The sequence below is a fragment of the Mytilus trossulus genome, chromosome 3 (genome assembly GCF_036588685.1).
Source record: "Mytilus trossulus isolate FHL-02 chromosome 3, PNRI_Mtr1.1.1.hap1, whole genome shotgun sequence".
Lineage (NCBI taxonomy): Eukaryota > Metazoa > Mollusca > Bivalvia > Mytilida > Mytilidae > Mytilus > Mytilus trossulus.
In genome coordinates, this window is record NC_086375.1 from 20,760,567 (window position 1) to 20,780,469 (window position 19,903).

Genomic DNA, 19,903 nt, shown 5'->3' on the forward strand with positions numbered 1-19,903 from the left:
TGACTACTGTATTTTTATATTTTTACCTTATTATGTCTATTTGTTTTATTCACACATCGTTGTCACTGTAATGGAATTTTATGCGACTGTAATACAAGCAAGAGGTAAAGCTAGCTATAATAGTATTAATCCACCATTTCTAAACAAGAAAATGGATGTACCAAGTCAGAAATTGCGAGAGTTGTTTTCCATTGGTTTGATGTGTTTAAGCTTTTGAGTTTGCCATTTAATTGGGGACTTTCAGTTTTGAATTTTCCTCGCAGTTCGGTATTTTTGTGATTTTACTTTTTATAAATGTCTAGTTAAAGCGGCCTTCTTAACAGCATTGGTGCTTCTTACTTTCTTGTATTTGTAATATCAAACTGAGAGTACCATTCTTTTAAATAATGTTAATCGTTCTAAGCTTTCTACTCTATTTGACCTTTTAAACATTTTTTGATTCGAGCGTCACTGATGAGTCATTTTAGACGAAACGCAAGTCTGGCGTAAATATAAAATTTTGATCTTGGTTTAATTGCAACCACTGGGTCGATGCCACTGCTGGTGGAGATTTATTTCCCCGAGCGTACCACCAGCCAAATTTCAAAACTAAGGCTTTTCTACCTCAGGAATAGATCACCTTAGCTGTGTTTGGCAAAACTTTTAGGAAATTTTGGTTTTCAGTGCTCTATAAAGCACTCTACTTGGCCTTTTACACATTGTTTGATTCGAGCGTCAATGATTAGTCTTTTTTAGACGAAACGCGCGTCTGTCGTTGATATAAAACTTTGATCCTGGTATCTATAATGAGTTAATTTTGATTGCTGTTATGTAGAGGTCATTTTTAGTTGATGCGTCATAACTTTCGTTTTTGGGGTATTCAAGGCTTTCAAACTTTTCATGTCAAATGAACTGTGATTAATGATATCCAAGATAAACATTTGTGTAAAACGACATCTGTAGTGTACATTTATATTTATTAGCAAGGGGAAGTGTTAAATGCGGTCACCATCTTTTTTTATATATACATCTTCAATGTTATTTCATTGTTTTACTCTTCAGCCATGACAACTAAAACAATTTATCTCACTGTTTTTATTCCTGGATCATAACAAAACCGACCAATATATGGTCTACCCGTATATATCATGATAACAGGACATATACCAGTTCATAATGCGGACTGACGTGTACTTTCACATATTAAACAAGCATGATGTTGACAAATCATAATATGTTGTATGTATTTTGACGTTTCTTTTAATTGTCATTCACAGTACTTCCAAGCCTACAGAAAAGGGTCCACCAAGTTATCCTTCCAAAATCTTTTAAGGAGCTAAAAGTTCTGTGCCTGGAAAATTTGAATTTTTAAGTCTTCCTCATTTGGATTGTCTCTGCAGTGTAAACCATTATTTGGCTGAATAACCTCATTATACCTGTGTAAAAGGGAACATTTAAGTTGATAAACACTTAATTCAGTAATAGTTGTTGTATTTTTCGGTCTTATAGGTTTCTCAAGCAACGCATCTTGTTAGGGGGGTGTATATAATATTCATAGATACGTTAATTTGTTAACGCACTGGTTCCCAGATATGATATCTGTGTGAAAGACATGTTACCAGTATAGATAAACATGGTAGCGCCTAAAATTCGATTCTTAGGCGTTTAGAGATCCAATAAAACTGTATTCTTAGAAGAATGTTGAAAATATGCCGGGCAGTCCTATATTTTGAAATTTGAATAAAATAGTAGTGCATATCAACTTCCCGTTCCGGGGAAGAATTTTTTACGAACCATCATAGTAAAAGTGACCCTGTTTTGGACGCTAAGGGAGTTCTTATGGTAAATTACATTGTGTTTATTAAACGAATTGCTTCCTATAGCTCCTCGCAGACATAGGTAATTACGTACCCAATGTTGCCAATATAATGAACTATAAAAAAAACAAGAACTATCTTTAAAAAGATATCCGACGTATTTAAATTTGAGTATATGTTTAAAACTATCATTTCGATAACCTTCAGAAGCACAATGACTTAAGGTCCTCGCAACTCTCTGTTTACATTCACTAAAACCCCGCGAAAATCTCACATGCGTAGGTACGTTCTAAAAGTCATGTACGTTCGTACAACAAATTTTACATTAAAAATTATATAATTGTCCCGAATAAACAGCTGTCATGGATGCAAAGGGCTATTGGAGAAACAATTATTTTAATAAAAATATAAATCTTTGTAAGATCTAGTTCAAATATTTATAATTTTTCACTTGCTTTCCATCACGATATAATTAACGAGACGTTTTTTCAAACACAATCAAATCACCCACCATGACAGTATTTTGTCCAATCACAGAAAGGATTTTCGAGCATGCGTGTTCTGTTGCCATAGTTAAGCGTCCTTAAGTTCAAAGGACACAAACCGAAACTATACCGACTACGTCGGAAAAACCTGTCATACAAGTTAGAGGTTATACTCGATATGAACCAGGTTTATTTACCAATTTTCTTCGAAAATGTATGTTCCAAGTCAGAAATATGATATTTGTTTTCTATATGTTCCGTTGGTTTGATAAATCTAAGGTTCAATTTTGTCACTTTTTATGGACTTCCCGTTTTTAATTTATCTTCATGAGTTCAGTATTTTTGTCATACTTTTTTATACATCTCTAGCGTCTGACGCATTGTGTTTGCGTTAGTCGTGAATGTTAGAACTAAAACAGATAATAAGGCAGTTGTTTGAACCAATCCCGATCAGTGATACATAAACCCAGCTTCAGGCATTTAAGGAATAATGTTGACATCCAAGTTGAAAGAAATACTAAACAACTTTGTAACATCAGATGACACAGTTATGAGGAAGAACAACTAAAGTCGACCCCACATCTGTTTAACAATCACCATCATGCATTGGTTGACGAATACGATGTGTCGATATCTTACACTATCGACGAATTTCGCTCTCCATCCCTCCTGAGTTTATATGATAACCTCAACTAATATTTGTTGCCTTGTTTTTCGTTTTTTAATCGATTTACGAGATTTTAACATCGGTAAACTATTGTCGCCTTCAATGTCAATTCTAGAAAATTACGATCTTATATCAAATTATTAATTGATACCTAAACGAACGTACCAACTTAGGCAATTAATAAAGTCTATAATATACATATAGGTTCAAGTCCTTTTAATTAGCTATCTTACCGAGTCCAGTCTCCCTTGCAGATAATCCATGGACTGATATCCAGCTTGTGATGAAGTTCCTGTGATATCTCCGGTGATATCAGATTTGGAGTTCCGGCACTTTTACCTCGTGTAATCAATCTCATGGTATCATCATAACAACAGAATTGAGCTGCTAATGTCTCAGTGCCCCGATATAACTTAGACCGGATACAGTATTGAGCATTTGGTTTATAAGCATTCAAACCTTCCTCTGATATAATGATATTGAGCCACTTGAAATGTTTTTGTTTTTGTCTATCCCATACTTTATTGTTATAGTCTAGATGTAAAGGATAATAACACGGACAGGAAGGTAGATATGACTTATTGAGGTATGTTTTTATTGTTTGATTATTACAATCTATCCATTCTTTACAAGTATCCACATCTGAAATGCACATAACTAAATAATTTTCAGACAAAGAAAGAGAAACAATATTATCGATGAATGGCATACTAATATGTTTTAGTTCATTCGAAGTTTGATAGAACGGCTTTTTTTAATGTTTTCTTTCTGTAAATAAACTCATCATAGATACCAGGACTAAATTTAATATATAACTTATACGGTTAAATAATTGCCAGATAATTATATTCAGGAACAAAGAAATCTTAACATAACCTGTAAATAAACAACTTAGAATTCCCTTTACTGCTCATACCTTCATTAATATACTCTACTGATGTACCTGGACATAAACTACTAAGACTTCCTGTTACTACTCATACCTTCATTAATATACTCTACTGATATACCTGGACATAAACTACTTAGACTTCCTGTTATTGAGCATACCTTCATTAATATACTCTACTGATATACCCTGGACATAAACTACTTAGACTTCCTGTTACTGCTCATACCTTCATTAATATACTCTACTGATATACCCTGTACATAAACTACTTAGAATTCCTGCTACTGCTCATACCTTCATTAATATACTCTACTGAAAGACCCTGTACATAAACTACTTAGACTTCCTGTTACTGCTCATACCTTCATTAATATACTCTTCTGATATACCCTGTACTTAAACTACTTAGACTTCCTGCTACTGCCCATACCTTCATTAATATACTCTACTGATATACCCTGTACATAAACTACTTAGACTTCCTGTTACTGCTCATACCTTCATTAATATACTCTACTGATATACCCTGTACATAAACTACTTAGACTTCCTGCTACTGCTCATACCTTCATTAATATACTCTACTGATATACCCTGTACATAAACTACTTAGAATTCCTGCTACTGCCCATACCTTCATTAATATACTCTACTGATATACCCTGTACATAAACTACTTAGACTTCCTGCTACTGCTCATACCTTCATTAATATACTCTACTGATATATCCTGTACATAAACTACTTAGACTTCCTGCTACTGCCCATACCTTCATTAATATACTCTACTGATATACCCTGGACATAAACTACTTAGACTTCCTGCTACTACTTATATCTTCATTGATATACTCTACTGATATACCCTTTTTATAAACTACTTAGACTTCCTGCTACTGCCCATGCCTTCATTAATATACTCTGCTGATATACCCTGGACATAAACTACTTGGACTTCCTGATACTGCTCATACCTTCATTAATATACTCTACTGATATACCCTGTACATAAACTACTTAGAATTCCTGCTACTGCCCATACCTTCATTAATATACTCTACTGATATACCCTGTACATAAACTACTTAGACTTCCTGTTACTGCTCATACATTCATTAATATACTATACTGATATACCCTGTACATAAACTACTTAGACTTCCTGCTACTACTTATATCTTCATTAATATACTCTACTGATATACCCTTTTTATAAACTACTTAGACTTCCTGCTACTGCTCATACCTTCATTAATATACTCTACTGATATACCCTGTACATAAACTACTTAGACTTCCTGTTACTGCCCTTACCTTCATTAATATACTCTACTGATATACCCTGTAATTAAACTACTAAGAATTGCTGTTACTGCTCATACCTTCGTTAATATTCTCTACTAATATACCCTGCACATAAACTACTTCGAATTCCTGCTACTGCCCATACCTTCATTAATATACTCTACTAATATACCTTGTACATAAACTACTTAGACTTCCTGCTACTACATATATCTTCATTGATACACTCTACAAATAAATCTTGTAAATAAACTACTTATACTTCCTGTAACTTCTCATACCTTCATTAATATACTCTACTGGTATACCCTGTACATAAACTATTTAGACTTCCTGCTACTGCCCATACCTTCATTGATATACTCTACTGATATACCCTGTACATAAACTACTTAGACTTCCTGTTACTGCCCTTACCTTCATTAATATACTCTACTGATATACCCTGTAAATAAACTACTTAGAATTCCTGTTACTGCCCTTACCTTCATTAATATACTCTACTGATATACCCTGTAAATAAACTACTTAGAATTCCTGTTACTGCCCATACCTTCATTAATATACTCTACTGATATACCCTGTACATAAACTACTTAGACTTCCTGCTACTGCTCATACCTTCATTAATATACTCTACTGATATACCCTGTACATAAACTACTTAGAATTCCTGTTACTGCCCATACCTTCATTAATATACTCTACTTATATACCCTGTACATAAACTACTTAGACTTCCTGTTACTGCTCATACCTTCATTGATATACTCTACTGATATACCCTGTACATAAACTACTTAGACTTCCTGCTACTACTTATATCTTCATTGATACACTCTACTATTATATCTTGTAAAGAAACTACTTATACTTCCTGCTACTACTCATATCTTCATTAATATACTCTGCTAATATACATTGTACATAAACTACTTAGACTTCCTGCTACTACTTATATCTTCATTAATATACTCTACTGATATACCTTGTACATAAACTACTTAGACTTCCTGCTACTGCTCATACCTTCATTAATATACTCTACTGATATACCCTGGACATAAACTACTTAGACTTCCTGTTACTGCTCATACCTTCATTAATATACTCTACTGATATACCCTGTACATAAACTACTTAGACTTCCTGCTACTGCTCATACCTTCATTAATATACTCTACTGATATACCCTGGACATAAACTACTTAGACTTCCTGTTACTGCTCATACCTTCATTAATATACTCTACTGACATACCTTGTACATAAACTACTTAGACTTCCTGTTACTGCTCATACCTTCATTAATATACTCTACTGATCATATACCCTGTACATAAACTACTTAGACTTCCTGCTACTTCTTATATCTTCATTGATACACTCTACTAATATATCTTGTAAAAAAACTACTTATACTTCCTGCTACTACTCATATCTTCATTAATATACTCTACTAATATACATTGTACATAAACTACTTAGACTTCCTGCTACTACTTATATCTTCATTGATACACTCTACTAATATATCTTGTAAAAAAATCTTATACTTCCTGTTGCTACTCATACCTTCATTAATATACTCTACTGATATACCCTGTACATAAACTACTTAGACTTCCTGTAACTGTTCATACCTTCATTAATATACTCTATTGATCCTGACGATGGAAAGTATCTATTAAATTCCTTGGAAGCAACGTCACCTTTGGGCTTCTTTTCTACAATAAATATATTTTTATTAAGTTACTCGTATGATTTTGATTCAGACGTCAAACAATATTCTGTGCGTTATAAAGTAAAATCACAAAATTACTGAACACCGAATAAAATTCAAAACGGAAAGTCCATAATTAAATGGCAAAATCAAAAGCTCAACCACATAAAATGAATGGATAACAACTGTTATGTTCTTGGCCTGGTAGAGGCGTTTTCTTAGGTAGAATATGGTGGATTAAAGTTTACGCCGCGGATAACGGTATAAAAGCGAACTCAGTTTAAATATATGCAAATTCACTAATTGAAAGTGAAACTTTATAACAGATCTAATTGAAAAAATATATAATAGCTGTATCTAATTAAATGTGTGTTGTTAGTTTATGATATTTACAGAAGATTTTTTTCCGAGGAAATTTAATCTCGGTATATGGATAAGATTTCTTTGAAATACTAAGATAAATATTTTTCGAATCCTAAATGTGTATCAATATATTCAAGGTTGATCGTTAGCCGAAAAAAATACCAAACTTTGATAAACCGAAAATTCATCGAGCCTAGCAGAAGTCAAACTCCAAATTTAAGAAATAAAGCCTTTTATTCTGTCTATCTTTTTGCATATAGATTTCGCCTAATGGTTTTCAAGAATATATTTATAAAACTCACATAAAGTGAATCGTTGCCTTATAAAGTTTTTCATTGTAAATACAGTTTTTCATTGTAAATTTAATTTACAGGTATATATGTTTAATTGAATCTTTTAAACTGCATACATCTTTGATTTCCTCTGATTTTTATGTTGTCGAACAGACAAGTTATAAACTAATCAACCCAAAAATGTTGCCACTATTCATTAATATGTGTTCTTCTAGATATTTAATTGCATCATCCAATCGAACTTTCTACTATACGATCGAACAGTTATGACAAATTACTGTATACGCCCCAGATCAATTTGCGGTCCAAGTTTAAATCATGGCAATTTCTTTTAAAAACAAATTCAACGATTCGGATGGGCAAATACGTACACAATTAATTGCAGAATAAAGACAGTAACTGCTTAGTGTCTCTTAATATCAGCTGTGTTTGTACTCGAAACTCGCTTTACACCAGTTTCTTAGCCTCCTACAAATACAGCTGATATTCAAAGACACTAAACAGTTATTGTCTTTACATGAGGCGTGACCCAAGAAGACCAATAACAATTATATCTATCATGTTCTTTTCAAACTTTTTATTATTACTTTAACGTTTATATTGAACTTCGTAAGTTACCTCTCTTACAGGATGGCATAAAGCAGACCATCGTCTCCGTCTCTCTACATGACATTCCACATCCTCTTGACCGACTTTTCTGTCCGCTGTTACAAGTCACACTACACTCTCCCCAAGTGGACCACTGGTCAACTGAATCTTTAAACAGTTAAGATTTACATGTAAACTATAATAATCTTATATGACAAATTGTCTAATCTGTAAAATACACTCAAAACCATCACATCATACATATCCTTATAACGGTTTATTTCCTTGAACAATTGTTTATTTGTCTTTTTTTGAAATTATCTGAATGCATGGCTTCTCTGTTCTGATCATCTTGTTCAGAAAACCAGTTGGTTTCTTATTATTAATAACAAAATAATCAAATATTTATTTATTTGCAATGTTTAAAGTTTACTTATCTACTGTGTATTTATATGACACCAAAGATCAGTTATTGGTAGAGTTAGTGTTGCTCAATAATTCTGTATTTTGTAGTTTTTATTTGTGTTCCTTGTTGTTTGTTTATGCGAAGGCGTGTCAGCTTATCTTTGACTTAGGTGTCTTAAATGTCCCCTTGGTATGGTGTGCCTCTTTTTATAACTAGATACCAAATTAAAAGATACTTTATAAAAAAAAATATTTTATGTAACATTTTACTAAAAAAGGAAAATACGGCAAGATTACCGATAAGGCAATCTTCGAGCAAAGACCAAAGGACAAGAATGTAAACAACTGCAATTCCCGCATATCCTTCATCAATGAAGAAAACCCCTCGTTTAATGCCAGCTGTAATAGACCCAGAATGAACTAAAAATGATACAATGAAAAAAGACAAGCTAATCATTGAGAATCAAATAAAAGAAATTATGTCAGACAGCAACAAACGAGAACCACGGAACTTGAGACAGTAATATAATGCAGGCTGCGGGCTTTGTGATCGATTAGTTTTTCCCTAATACCAGATTCCAATACTATCTATCCAAATTTCAAAATATTCGATGTAGTTTTGACAAAGTTTTCAATGTGAAAAAATGCTAAATACTACAGACTGGACCAAGATATTGACGATGCTGAAGCCTCCGCCTTCGACGGAATCTAGGATCATGTCTCGCTTTCGGGACATAAATGTTGCAGGCTCGACAAACACTGACATGGTAGAAAAAAATAAATTGATGTGAACTTAAACAGATATATTTGTTTTCTCGTTTGAATTGTTTCACATTGTGTCATGTTTGTGCCTTTTATAAAGCCTACTACTGGTAATTCACTGTTGTTTTCCTCATTGTTTAGTGGGCTGTGTGGTAATCATGAGTTGATCTTTGACAATTACACTACATCTGCTTAATTTCATATGTTCTTCTTTATTTTGAAGCTGTATCAAGAAATCAACAAATAAACTGAATCACAATGTCTACTTACTTTTTGATGACTCAAATGGATTATAGTTTAAACCAAAATCCATGGAACCAGCGCCTTTTTGTAGGGCTTCTTCCGCAACTCTTTCTATGATATGTCTTATAGTATTTGGCTCCAGTTTAAACATATGCTGGCGAAATTTTGTCCTTTGAAGTTTCTTCCCTTTTCCACACTTTTTACATTTCTTATTTTTTCTGCGTCTACGACCGCCATTATTTATGTTTTCTATAGAATTATTTTTAGTCTTCTTTTTCTTACGTTTTTTATTTTTCTTCCTTTTTCCTTTGTGTCGTTTTCTTTGTTTAGTTAATCGAATTTGCTCTAACATAAAATTGTCATCGTCATTATTATATTTTGATGAAAAACCAGTCAAATTAAATAACAAGTTCCCGCTATTCTTTCTTTCAGTAGAATTCACATCTTCTGTCTGAAAAAAAAATAAAGTTACAGCGACCTATGCATTTATAAAATATAAACAAGTTAACAAATCAAAATATCAAAGAAAGCATCAGAAAACAGAATGAATAGGGAATGTGTCTATGGGAAACATAACTCAACTTAACTGTATAGAAAGTGACGCTACCTAAATTTGTACTTGATCTGATTGTTTTGGTAATAAACATTGCTTGACAGTTTTATAACATTAAGTATGGGCAAACTTTAATAAGTTATAGAACGGAAACCAAAAATCAGCATCTTTTTTCATTTTTAAAAGGGCATATTACTCTATAACAGTATCAGCGACGCCACCAAAATATGAACTTGATCTGTATTTTGTGGTAATAAGTTTCATAACATTCGTTTGAGGCAAATTAAATTTAGAAAACGGAGGACAAAAAAAAAAACAAAAGGAAAAAGAAAAAGAAATTTGGCAATTTTTCAATTTGTAAAGTCGCATAACTTTAGAACGGATAAAGTGACGCCACCAAAATTCTAACTTGAAGTGTACTAAGGTAATAAAACTGTGCAAACTGAAGTAAAAAAAACGAAAGAAAAAAATCTACATTTTCCATTTGTAACTGAGCATAACTCGAGAACAACTTGTGCGACACTTGCAAAATTTAAACTTCATCAGTGTTTTGGGGTATTTAACATTGTGTATAAGTTTCATCACATTTGGTTGGGGCAAACTAAAGTTAGAGAACGGAAGTACACACGGACGTACGTACAGAAGAACAAGGATATACACTATAATAAGAGCGATTTGTTTAATGCCCCCGTCGTAGCGGAGGGTGCATTAAAAAAAAGATGATAGATATCAAATAATTCTGATCATGTCGCGATGGCTTACGTTGTTAATGGCCTGCATTATGTTCCTTTATTTCTTTACAGATGGTGACAATAAAACAGCATCATTATTTATAATTACCCCGAAAATAAACATGATTAATATGAATCATAACATTGATTTCTTATCAAATAGTTTCAGAAGCTACCTTTTTTTCTAAAACAAATAAGAGTGATTTTGGCATCAAAGAATAGGTACATCACTGATATACTTCAAAGAGAAAAGGCGTTAAGGATGACACGCGCCTCCACGTGAACACGATGATAGAGATCAGAATTCACTGTTTGAAATGTTTTATCAAAGAGTTTCTGTGTGAGATCTTATGATAAGTCAAAGACAGGCTAAAAGAGCATTTACTGATGAGTGACATAAAGGAAGATAAAATTATTCTTACCAAGATAGTTGTTAAAGTTAAAGCTTAAAAACAATACGAGAAATCAGTTAGATGGCAAAATAGCAAAATAGTAACAATATGAATAAAATGAGTCGAACTGAGGGATTGAACTTCAATGAAACAGAAATACGACAACATTTACAACTATATATATATACACACACATAATAATCAAGATTGACTTCAATCCCTGCTAAAGGATTAAAATAAATTTCCCAAAATAAGTTGATTGCAGTTTTAACATTGTTGGGCTTCCATGAATACCCGAAATGACAGTACTGCTCTGACAGAGCGGTCTATGTCTCTGATCACAGACAGATGCAATGCTTTCTTGTGTACTAATCCCGCCAAAGGAATGGTCTGAATTTGTATGTACACCAATGAGCTATATGAGTATATAACACGTAGCCACCCTTTCATCAGATACACAATACCGGACACTACACTGACTGCTTCTTTAAAGCATTTACCTTTAGTAATTGAAATAGGTGATGAACATGCAAGTTTTCAAAATTGTCAGTTAGGATTACTATAGCCTTTTGATTTGACTAATCTATGCTATTGAGGGGAAACTGGATAAAACGCGTAATACTGAACGTGAAATTAACACATTTTTTAAAGCGAATATCAGATCATTCCTCCCTTTTTTTTCTTAGATGCTGATATGAAGGAAAAGTCTTAAAATAGGTTTTTATAGATAATAAACTAGTAAAAACGTTTTTGCAATTATCATAAGATTATCATTTCTTCAAAACAAATGCGTATATTTTTATGAAGACATTCGTATGTTGTTGCTAGATAGATATTCATCTCTATGTCATCAACAAATTTGTTTTTACCGGTGTCGCCAATGGCGGAAACAGGTCGTTGATTGCTCGACTCTTTCCTTCCGAAAGACCTTTGTCAAAATTTCTTCTCTTCAATGAAAGGAAATGTCTTCCCATTTTTGATCTGCATGCGGCTTAATAATTATGAGTTGTAGCGAGTAACAAATATTTGCATCTCCTGTTCAAACACTTCCTATTTGCAGATAATTTGGTATTTTACAACACTCGTTGTTCAGAAGAAAATGTTCGTTAATGTGTTCTTGTCTTCTGTGGTAGTTACTGATTGTATAGTGTGTCTCCAGTTTGATAATAAAGAGTTGTAGCGTTTAACAATTTTAACTTCCTGTTTGCTGGTAATGTTATATTTTACAAAGAAATTTTTACTTTGTTTCAAATGAAAGGGATTGGACAAGCATGCTATAGAATACATGCAAATGTATGCATCATTGCAGGTCCAGAACCGGTATTGGTTTAGTTTAAAAAAAAATAGCATATATTTATGCTGCTAACAGCTTTTTGTGGAAAATGTTGACAAAAATAATCGAGTGCCTTAAAGAATTACATTACGCTTTTTTAAGCACTTTTTCAACACGAAGCTAGTCCATACATGCAGTAAAATGTTTGATGATATCGTAAATACACTTATATTTCTAAGTATGACAAAACAAATCAGATTTTAAGAAATTATTTATTGGTCTTTTGACTAATTCAGTAATCGCTGACTTACTTAAAATAACTGTTTTACTAGTAAATAAACCTACAATACTGACTAAAAAATGGTATACTATATATATAATTGTATGATTTTTTTTAAATTTCCAAACGGTATATGTTTATCTCTTTAAAATGTAACATATTTAATAATAAAAAGATTATTTTGTATGTTTTTTACTTCTAAAATTTATATTTGCTTAAAACCCACGTCGTTTTATAACTTCTTATCCATCCGCACCAAAATAATTTTACATTAAAATATGTCAAGGTTTTAAACTGATTCTCATACAATATATTTCCTCATATTCTGTATTCTGTCCAGAAACAGAGGACGAAGTAAATTCCGTGATAATTTCAAAACTAAACACTGAAGTTCATCATTAACGCTCCAGAAAAAAAATGTTATTCAAAGGCCAGATTTTCTGAATATTTCTATATTTAAAACTACAGAATGTTAGTAAGATGTTTGTATCCAAAAAGGCGCACTGATCCGAATCATCATATGGTATACAGCGGTGCATTGTAATTAATTATCATTAAGCATCTTCTGTTTTCATTGTTGTTAAATTGTGATGGATGATATATAACTATCAGATCATGATATAGATGCAAAAATGCATTTCTTGTTCCTTGTAATTACTAGATTGAACTTTCTAATTCCTTTTTTATCATTTATTTTGATAAAAAGAGGTTTGTGTTATTTGTGATTAAGAACCTATCAATAAACAGCAGTGGAATGATATGTTTTTATCCGATATCTACTTTACAAACAAATCTTCAAACGAATGTAGTAAGATATGTAATAACCACACAAGATGATCTTATGCACTTAGATTGACCTAAAATAAGAAGGACGAAACTGGGAAAAAACGACACCTTCTCACAAGCTTACATCTATTTAAGTATAAAAGTTGTTTATCTACAAAAATTGAATTCTTAGGATTCAAACGCATTGATTTCAGCAATTTCTTCACTGTCGTTCCCTCAATAACTGCATTAAACAGTTTCTAATCATTATTCATTCAAAACCATTTTATTATACCAATGCCTCACACACAACATATTATAGTATACTGTTGTCTATCAGTCCATCATCGACACTTCAGACAATAACTAGAAAACACTTCCCCCTACTCTCAAGAAACTTTGTTGAAATGTTTATATCTATTGACATTAGCTCCACATCGATTTTATAAATTTTAGAATTTCCATTTCCATGTTATGAAGAGAGATTTTATCCTTAAAAAAGAGAGAATTTTCCAATTTTGAACAATAACACAAAAATGCGTTCATCACCTTTAATTAAACTTTGGGGAATTGTTTACACTATTGACCTAAGGTCCCTTTTGATTGTAATAAATTTCAGATTATACATTTCTGGTGTTATGAATTTTTATATATGCTAAAAAAAATAAGGGATTTTATAGTTTTTGGACACCTATAAGTGCAGGAGTTTCTGGCTACATTGAAAACCCATTGGAGGTCTTCAGCTGTTGTCTACTCTATGGTTGGGTTGTTGTCACTTTGACACTTTACTTTTTTCCCATCTTAATTATTCACATAAACACTTCCACATCATTTTATAAAACTTGGGTGAATTGTCTATGTCTGTTGACTTCAGCTACATTCCAAAATTTAAAACACGATTAACAACTACAGGTCCCCAAATAGCCTTCAACAATGACAAAAGCTCATACAGCACAGTCAGCTATAAAAGACCTTAAAATGACATTTAAAAACAAATGAAATGAGAAAACAAATAGACTAATAATTGTACAAAACAAAATGGTTCAACCTTTAAGCAAGCTTTAAAGGAATCAAGACATATCATGCGCTTAGAGTGCAGCTATTTATTAACAAACTCCATATTCAAACACTCAAACAACTAATTCATAGAGAGGGGTGGAAGTTAAAGCCACCTTTTTATCAGTCAATGCATTTGAATGAATACATGTACACATCAACTCAATTTGTTAATACACATTTCCAGTCTAGCTTTCAATACATTTGTAACGACCTTTAACCCCACTGACAATTTGCGTCTGTGTCCATACTTGTTTATCTACAAAATGTTTAATTCGCATTGAACTTAACTGACTTGGAATGGATGATTGAGTCACAATTATGATAGTTTTTACTTGACTAGGGCGGAGGTTTAAAGTAACAATTCTTTTAATTTTTTATATAAAATAATCATAAGGTCACCGACTTCGATTTTAGTGTTTTAACCAATCTGTTATTATTATTTTAAGAATGAAAAAGATAAAAAAAAAAATCAATTCTAGCTCATCTATAAATAAGATAACTGGCAGTCCTTTCATTAGTGTGTTGCAAATGTTATGTCCATTCAAAAATCATAAATTCAAGAAAAATATCTGCTAAATAAAGATAATATTCCATATTTATCAATCTCAAGTTTTAAAAACTTACAAAATTATGAGGATATTTTATAAGCTTAGTCGAACCAAGTACAACTATATATAGTGTACTATAGTAATACTTGAAAAGCAAATCTGAAGTCTTAATTTAAACGTTTATGAATTTCTGCAATTAATATATTTATTCATTGTTATATTGCAGGATTGACATGTTTTGTAAAGCATTTAAATCTCTCTTCGGAGACTTTGGTACTAAAATTGTTTGTCAAAGGCAATTTTCTTTCGAATGGTTAAAAATGAATATATTTAGAGTGTTTGTCCGTACTCGCATACGCTATTGGTGATATAGCAGTTGAATATATTTTATTTCGACAATTTGATTTGTTCTTTGGGATAGAAAAAAATAACATACCATCGGCAAAAACTATGACGCATCCTTTAAAATGCACGATGAAACGCATTAGTGGTATCATCGAAGCCTGCTCCACCTCGCCAATAACTTCAGGAAAACTAGGTTCAAATCCACAGGCTTTGCAAACTAAATAAGCTTCAAACTAAAGTTTTGTTTTCCATATTTTGTGGTTAATCAGACATAACAGGAGTAAGCGCAATTTAGTTGGAATCGTGTTTCATAGTACGGTGGAATGTATTTCTATAAACTGCTGCACGTCATATTCAAATCCAACTCATCGTGTTGGGTCTCTTGTAATACATACATAATAAACGTGTGATACCGATTCATGCGACACGACACGCATTTCTGGAAGAACTTTTATCATGTACATGATGTACGCTCGAAACAAACGTTTGCAATGTCAAATAAGTTAAACACTGAAGTGCATCAAAACCAAAAATGGCATTATAGTAGCTGGGGTGTCTAAATGTTCACCGATAGATGTTATAGAATTTCTGTAGAAGATTTCTCGGTTAATGTACTTTTAATTTTCAATATAAAAACTAGAGGTAACGGACCTTGTCTTTTTAACGCTAAAATGCTTTGAAACGGAATTAAAGATTTTTTTAATTGTTCATATTGGGGAAACTTAAGTTTTCTTTCTGGAGAAAACACCAAACAATTGACTGGTTTAAATTCTACGAAAGAATTGCTTTTTATAAATTATTCCGAAATTTCAAATAAAAATATGGGGTCAAATGTTACCAATTGGTTATGCCGGGAGTTGTTCAATTTTTTGTTAAGAATATTTATTTCAAAATCGTTCTGTATTTACATATTTGATTAACTATAAATTTACAATAAGACGATTAATTAAAATACATTGATATGGCATTATCTTATTAAACCCAACCCATTATTAGACGCTGAGACAATTGTTTGGTTCATTAATATGTGATCAACCTATATTGTTACCTTGTACATGTTGTAGCTTGTGCGAAATTCTCTTTACAACATTTGTATTTGTAAAAGAGAAATCTTGACAAGCGTATTTTGAGTCTAAATGTTAGAACGGTAAAATGCTTGGTATTGTCTTTAAACTCAATCCTAGGTAATAGATAAACAAAAACATAAGTTATCAACTAATATAGCGGACCACAAACATTTAACGACAAATGATAATTTTCACATCGGAAATTCTTTAAAACTTTTTGTTATGGAATTTGTCAGTATATAAAGTATGCATGTCAGTTAACTGCTAGTAGTCTGTTGTTATTTATGTATTATTGTCATTTTGTTTATTTTCTTTGGTTACATCTTCTGGCATCAGACTCGGACTTCTCTTGAACTGAATTTTAATGTGCGTATTGTTATATGCGTTTACTTTTCTACATTGGTTAGAGGTATAGGGGTAGGGTTGAGATATCACAAGGGGTAGGGTTGAGATATCACAAACATGTTTAACCCCGCCGCATTTTTGCGTCTGTCCCAAGTCAGGAGCCTCTGGCCTTTGTTAGTCTTGTATTATTTTAATTTTAGTTTCTTGTGTACAATTTGGAAATTAGTATGGCGTTCATTATCACTGAACTAGTATATATTTGTTTAGGGGCCAGCTGAAGGACGCCTCCGGGTGCGGGAATTTCCATTCTCAATTTTAATATCAAAAGCAGTACCATGCAAAGAAACCAAATCATTATCGGTTTGAAATATGTTATAAACTTGAATTTTAGTATTTACAAACTACATGATAAACAATGCGGACATATTACAGTACATGTTCCCCTCAAATATCTTGTACTTCGTGACTCCGTGTCGTTTACGTATCTACCGTGAAAAACTCAAGTCTTACCTGTGTGTTGTCATAGTCCAAAGAGACGTTAGAATAAGATGACCCTGAGGTAAACAGTCCATAATTAGCGGGAATACTCCAAGATAAATAGCATATAAAGAAAACTAGAAACATCATATTCAACTTCTCTATAACACATAAACAGATTTGTTTCGGTGTTTTCCGATTATCGTGTACATCTGGACGTTCTTGCGTTGTAGGTGGCATACACACGTCACTACTCATAAGAACAGATTAACTGCTAATTAGTGACCGGATATTTTTTTTCACCCACGTGTTTTAATCTATCTTCGTAGTATTTTTCAAAACCAGTGCATTTTTATTTAACACTAAATGTTACTGTTAAATGTACAGGCGATCAACAGGTGCCAGATAATACAAGAACTTTAATCCATTAGTTCTCTCAATGCTTATTTCAAAGGCACTCGATTAGTAGATACTTTCCTCATAATTATTCTTCTCATAATAATCCTTTGTGGTCATTTTGTTCTCTGGCCGTTGTTCGTGTTAATGATGGTAACCAAATGGCCATGGTAGATAATTACAGCGATAAGTACACTTCAAATAAATCTGTTCCATCATTATTAACTTTTATCTATTCAAATACCTATCATTATAGAATACAAAGTGATAGAAATAACACTTGGGTTAAGTACATTTTGCCTATTTAAAGACGAGGAAATTATGGTAAAATTATCTAATTTTATTGTATCTTTCGCAGTCCTAACAGTAAACAATTGCAAAAAACTTGATTACACTGTACTGTCAATTAATTTGACCTCTTCGGATCTGAGAGCAAGTGAAGTGGTGAGTTTTGTTAGATTTATTTGACATTAATGAAGCTCCCAATCCATTCTTAAAAGTAAAAACTTCTATCAGTTATATCTACAATGCCATTATTGATGGAATAACTGAAACAACTAGACAGTTTACACTGACAGATTAAAACATTTCCGGTTCTTGCACTATGCTCGAGCAACGACAGCTTCCCATCAACATGTCTTAATCTGAAGAATACCCGAAAGTTCAGGGCAGAAAGTTTTTATACATAAAATGCATCAACTTCTAAAAGACTCCATTAACGAATATTTTTATCTAGTAAGCATGCAATTTACATTAAAACAAACATAAACTTCTTTATTTGACAGCAATCCTGTCAGTCAGTTATTTCAACAGAATTAACTTGAGGTGTAAAGAACTCATCTGAATAAATGTACATGTCACTTCATTAATTGCAAGATTTTAGCAATGTAGACTAGTAATTAATGTTTCTAATATTAACACTTTTTGTTGATCTTGTATGGGTTATAATATTTTCTTTATTCAGTTTATCTAATAAAGATTGTGCCCAAAACCTAAACTAAAATCGTTGTTCTCGAAGTCAAAGAGGTAGACTAACAATTTACGCTTTGTTACCTTTTTAGTAGATCTTGTCGCGATTGCTGAAATAAGGATATTGGTCACCTTATAACCATGTTCCATTACCATGATATTAATATCATTAAGACCGAGAGTCTGTAATTATTTTCTGTGATCGTACAAACTTTACATGAGATTCCCCAGGCCTGCTTATTTACTACCTTCTAAAGGTTGGACTGTCAAATAATAAGTTTCAGTTTCAAAATTCAAGGAACATGTGCGACAGCGGATGATAGTGGACATAGTGAAGGCATTCAATTGTATTGCTATCGCCTAGATTTCCCGGCATTACTGGCGTAACTTTCGTTTTGGGTTTTTAACCGATCTATGAACATGATGAGTACGTAGACATCACAGAGTCAAGTGCAAACTAACGTTCCTTATCACTGGGTATAAATTTATTTCTTCAATGAATACTCATCAAATACTTTTTAAAGAAGATAAATTAATAATATTAAAATGTTTTGTTATATGCATATACATATAAGTAAAAATCATTAATATCTATACACACGCATGCGGAACTTATATCTCAAGAACGTTTGCAATCTCAAGGAATGTTAAGTCCATTCAGGCTATTAAAAACGTCGAATTATTGACCCATTTTGTATTCTCCTTGTAATTGGTCAGACATTTTTGTATAAACTTATAATTTTACTATTGCAAGTTGACCATACATGCAATATTAGATAACTCTAAAGACCAGAGGTTCCTCACTTGGGACAGGCTCAAAATTTCGGCGTGGTCAGTAAACATGTTATAGGAGATCTCAACCCTCCCGTGTACCTCTGCCCAATGTAGAATAAACAAACGCACATCAATGCGCGGATTTAACTCAGTTTAAAAGAAGTCCGAGTACGATGTTAGAATATGTAACAGCAGAAACTAAGCAAAAAATGACAATGATCAACATACATAAAACAGAGAACTACAAGCAGCTAATGACATACTAGCTATTAGTTTAAACAGTATTTATTAATAAAAAATACAAGATACATTATTACAATGTTACATAAAGTTTAAATATGGGATAGGAAACAAGCCAGTTTGGAATAACTTAAATAAATCCGTCTCCCTTAATTTAAACTTATTGAA

The 19,903-nt window shown here is 32.3% G+C and overlaps 1 protein-coding gene across 1 annotated transcript; it reads right to left on the bottom strand.

The window, feature by feature from the left end:
* Positions 1 to 950: 950 nt before the first annotated feature.
* On the bottom strand, positions 951 to 17,890 carry LOC134710346 (isthmin-like). The gene is made up of 6 exons (XM_063570691.1): positions 17,390 to 17,890; positions 9,549 to 9,972; positions 8,142 to 8,279; positions 6,788 to 6,871; positions 3,182 to 3,590; positions 951 to 1,415 (listed from the first exon to the last, which is right to left on the bottom strand). The coding sequence occupies exons 1-6, from the start codon at positions 17,612 to 17,614 to the stop codon at positions 1,316 to 1,318; spliced, it is 1,380 nt and encodes a 459-aa protein (XP_063426761.1). The 5' UTR covers positions 17,615 to 17,890; the 3' UTR covers positions 951 to 1,315.
* Between the last annotated feature and the right edge of the window lie 2,013 nt (positions 17,891 to 19,903).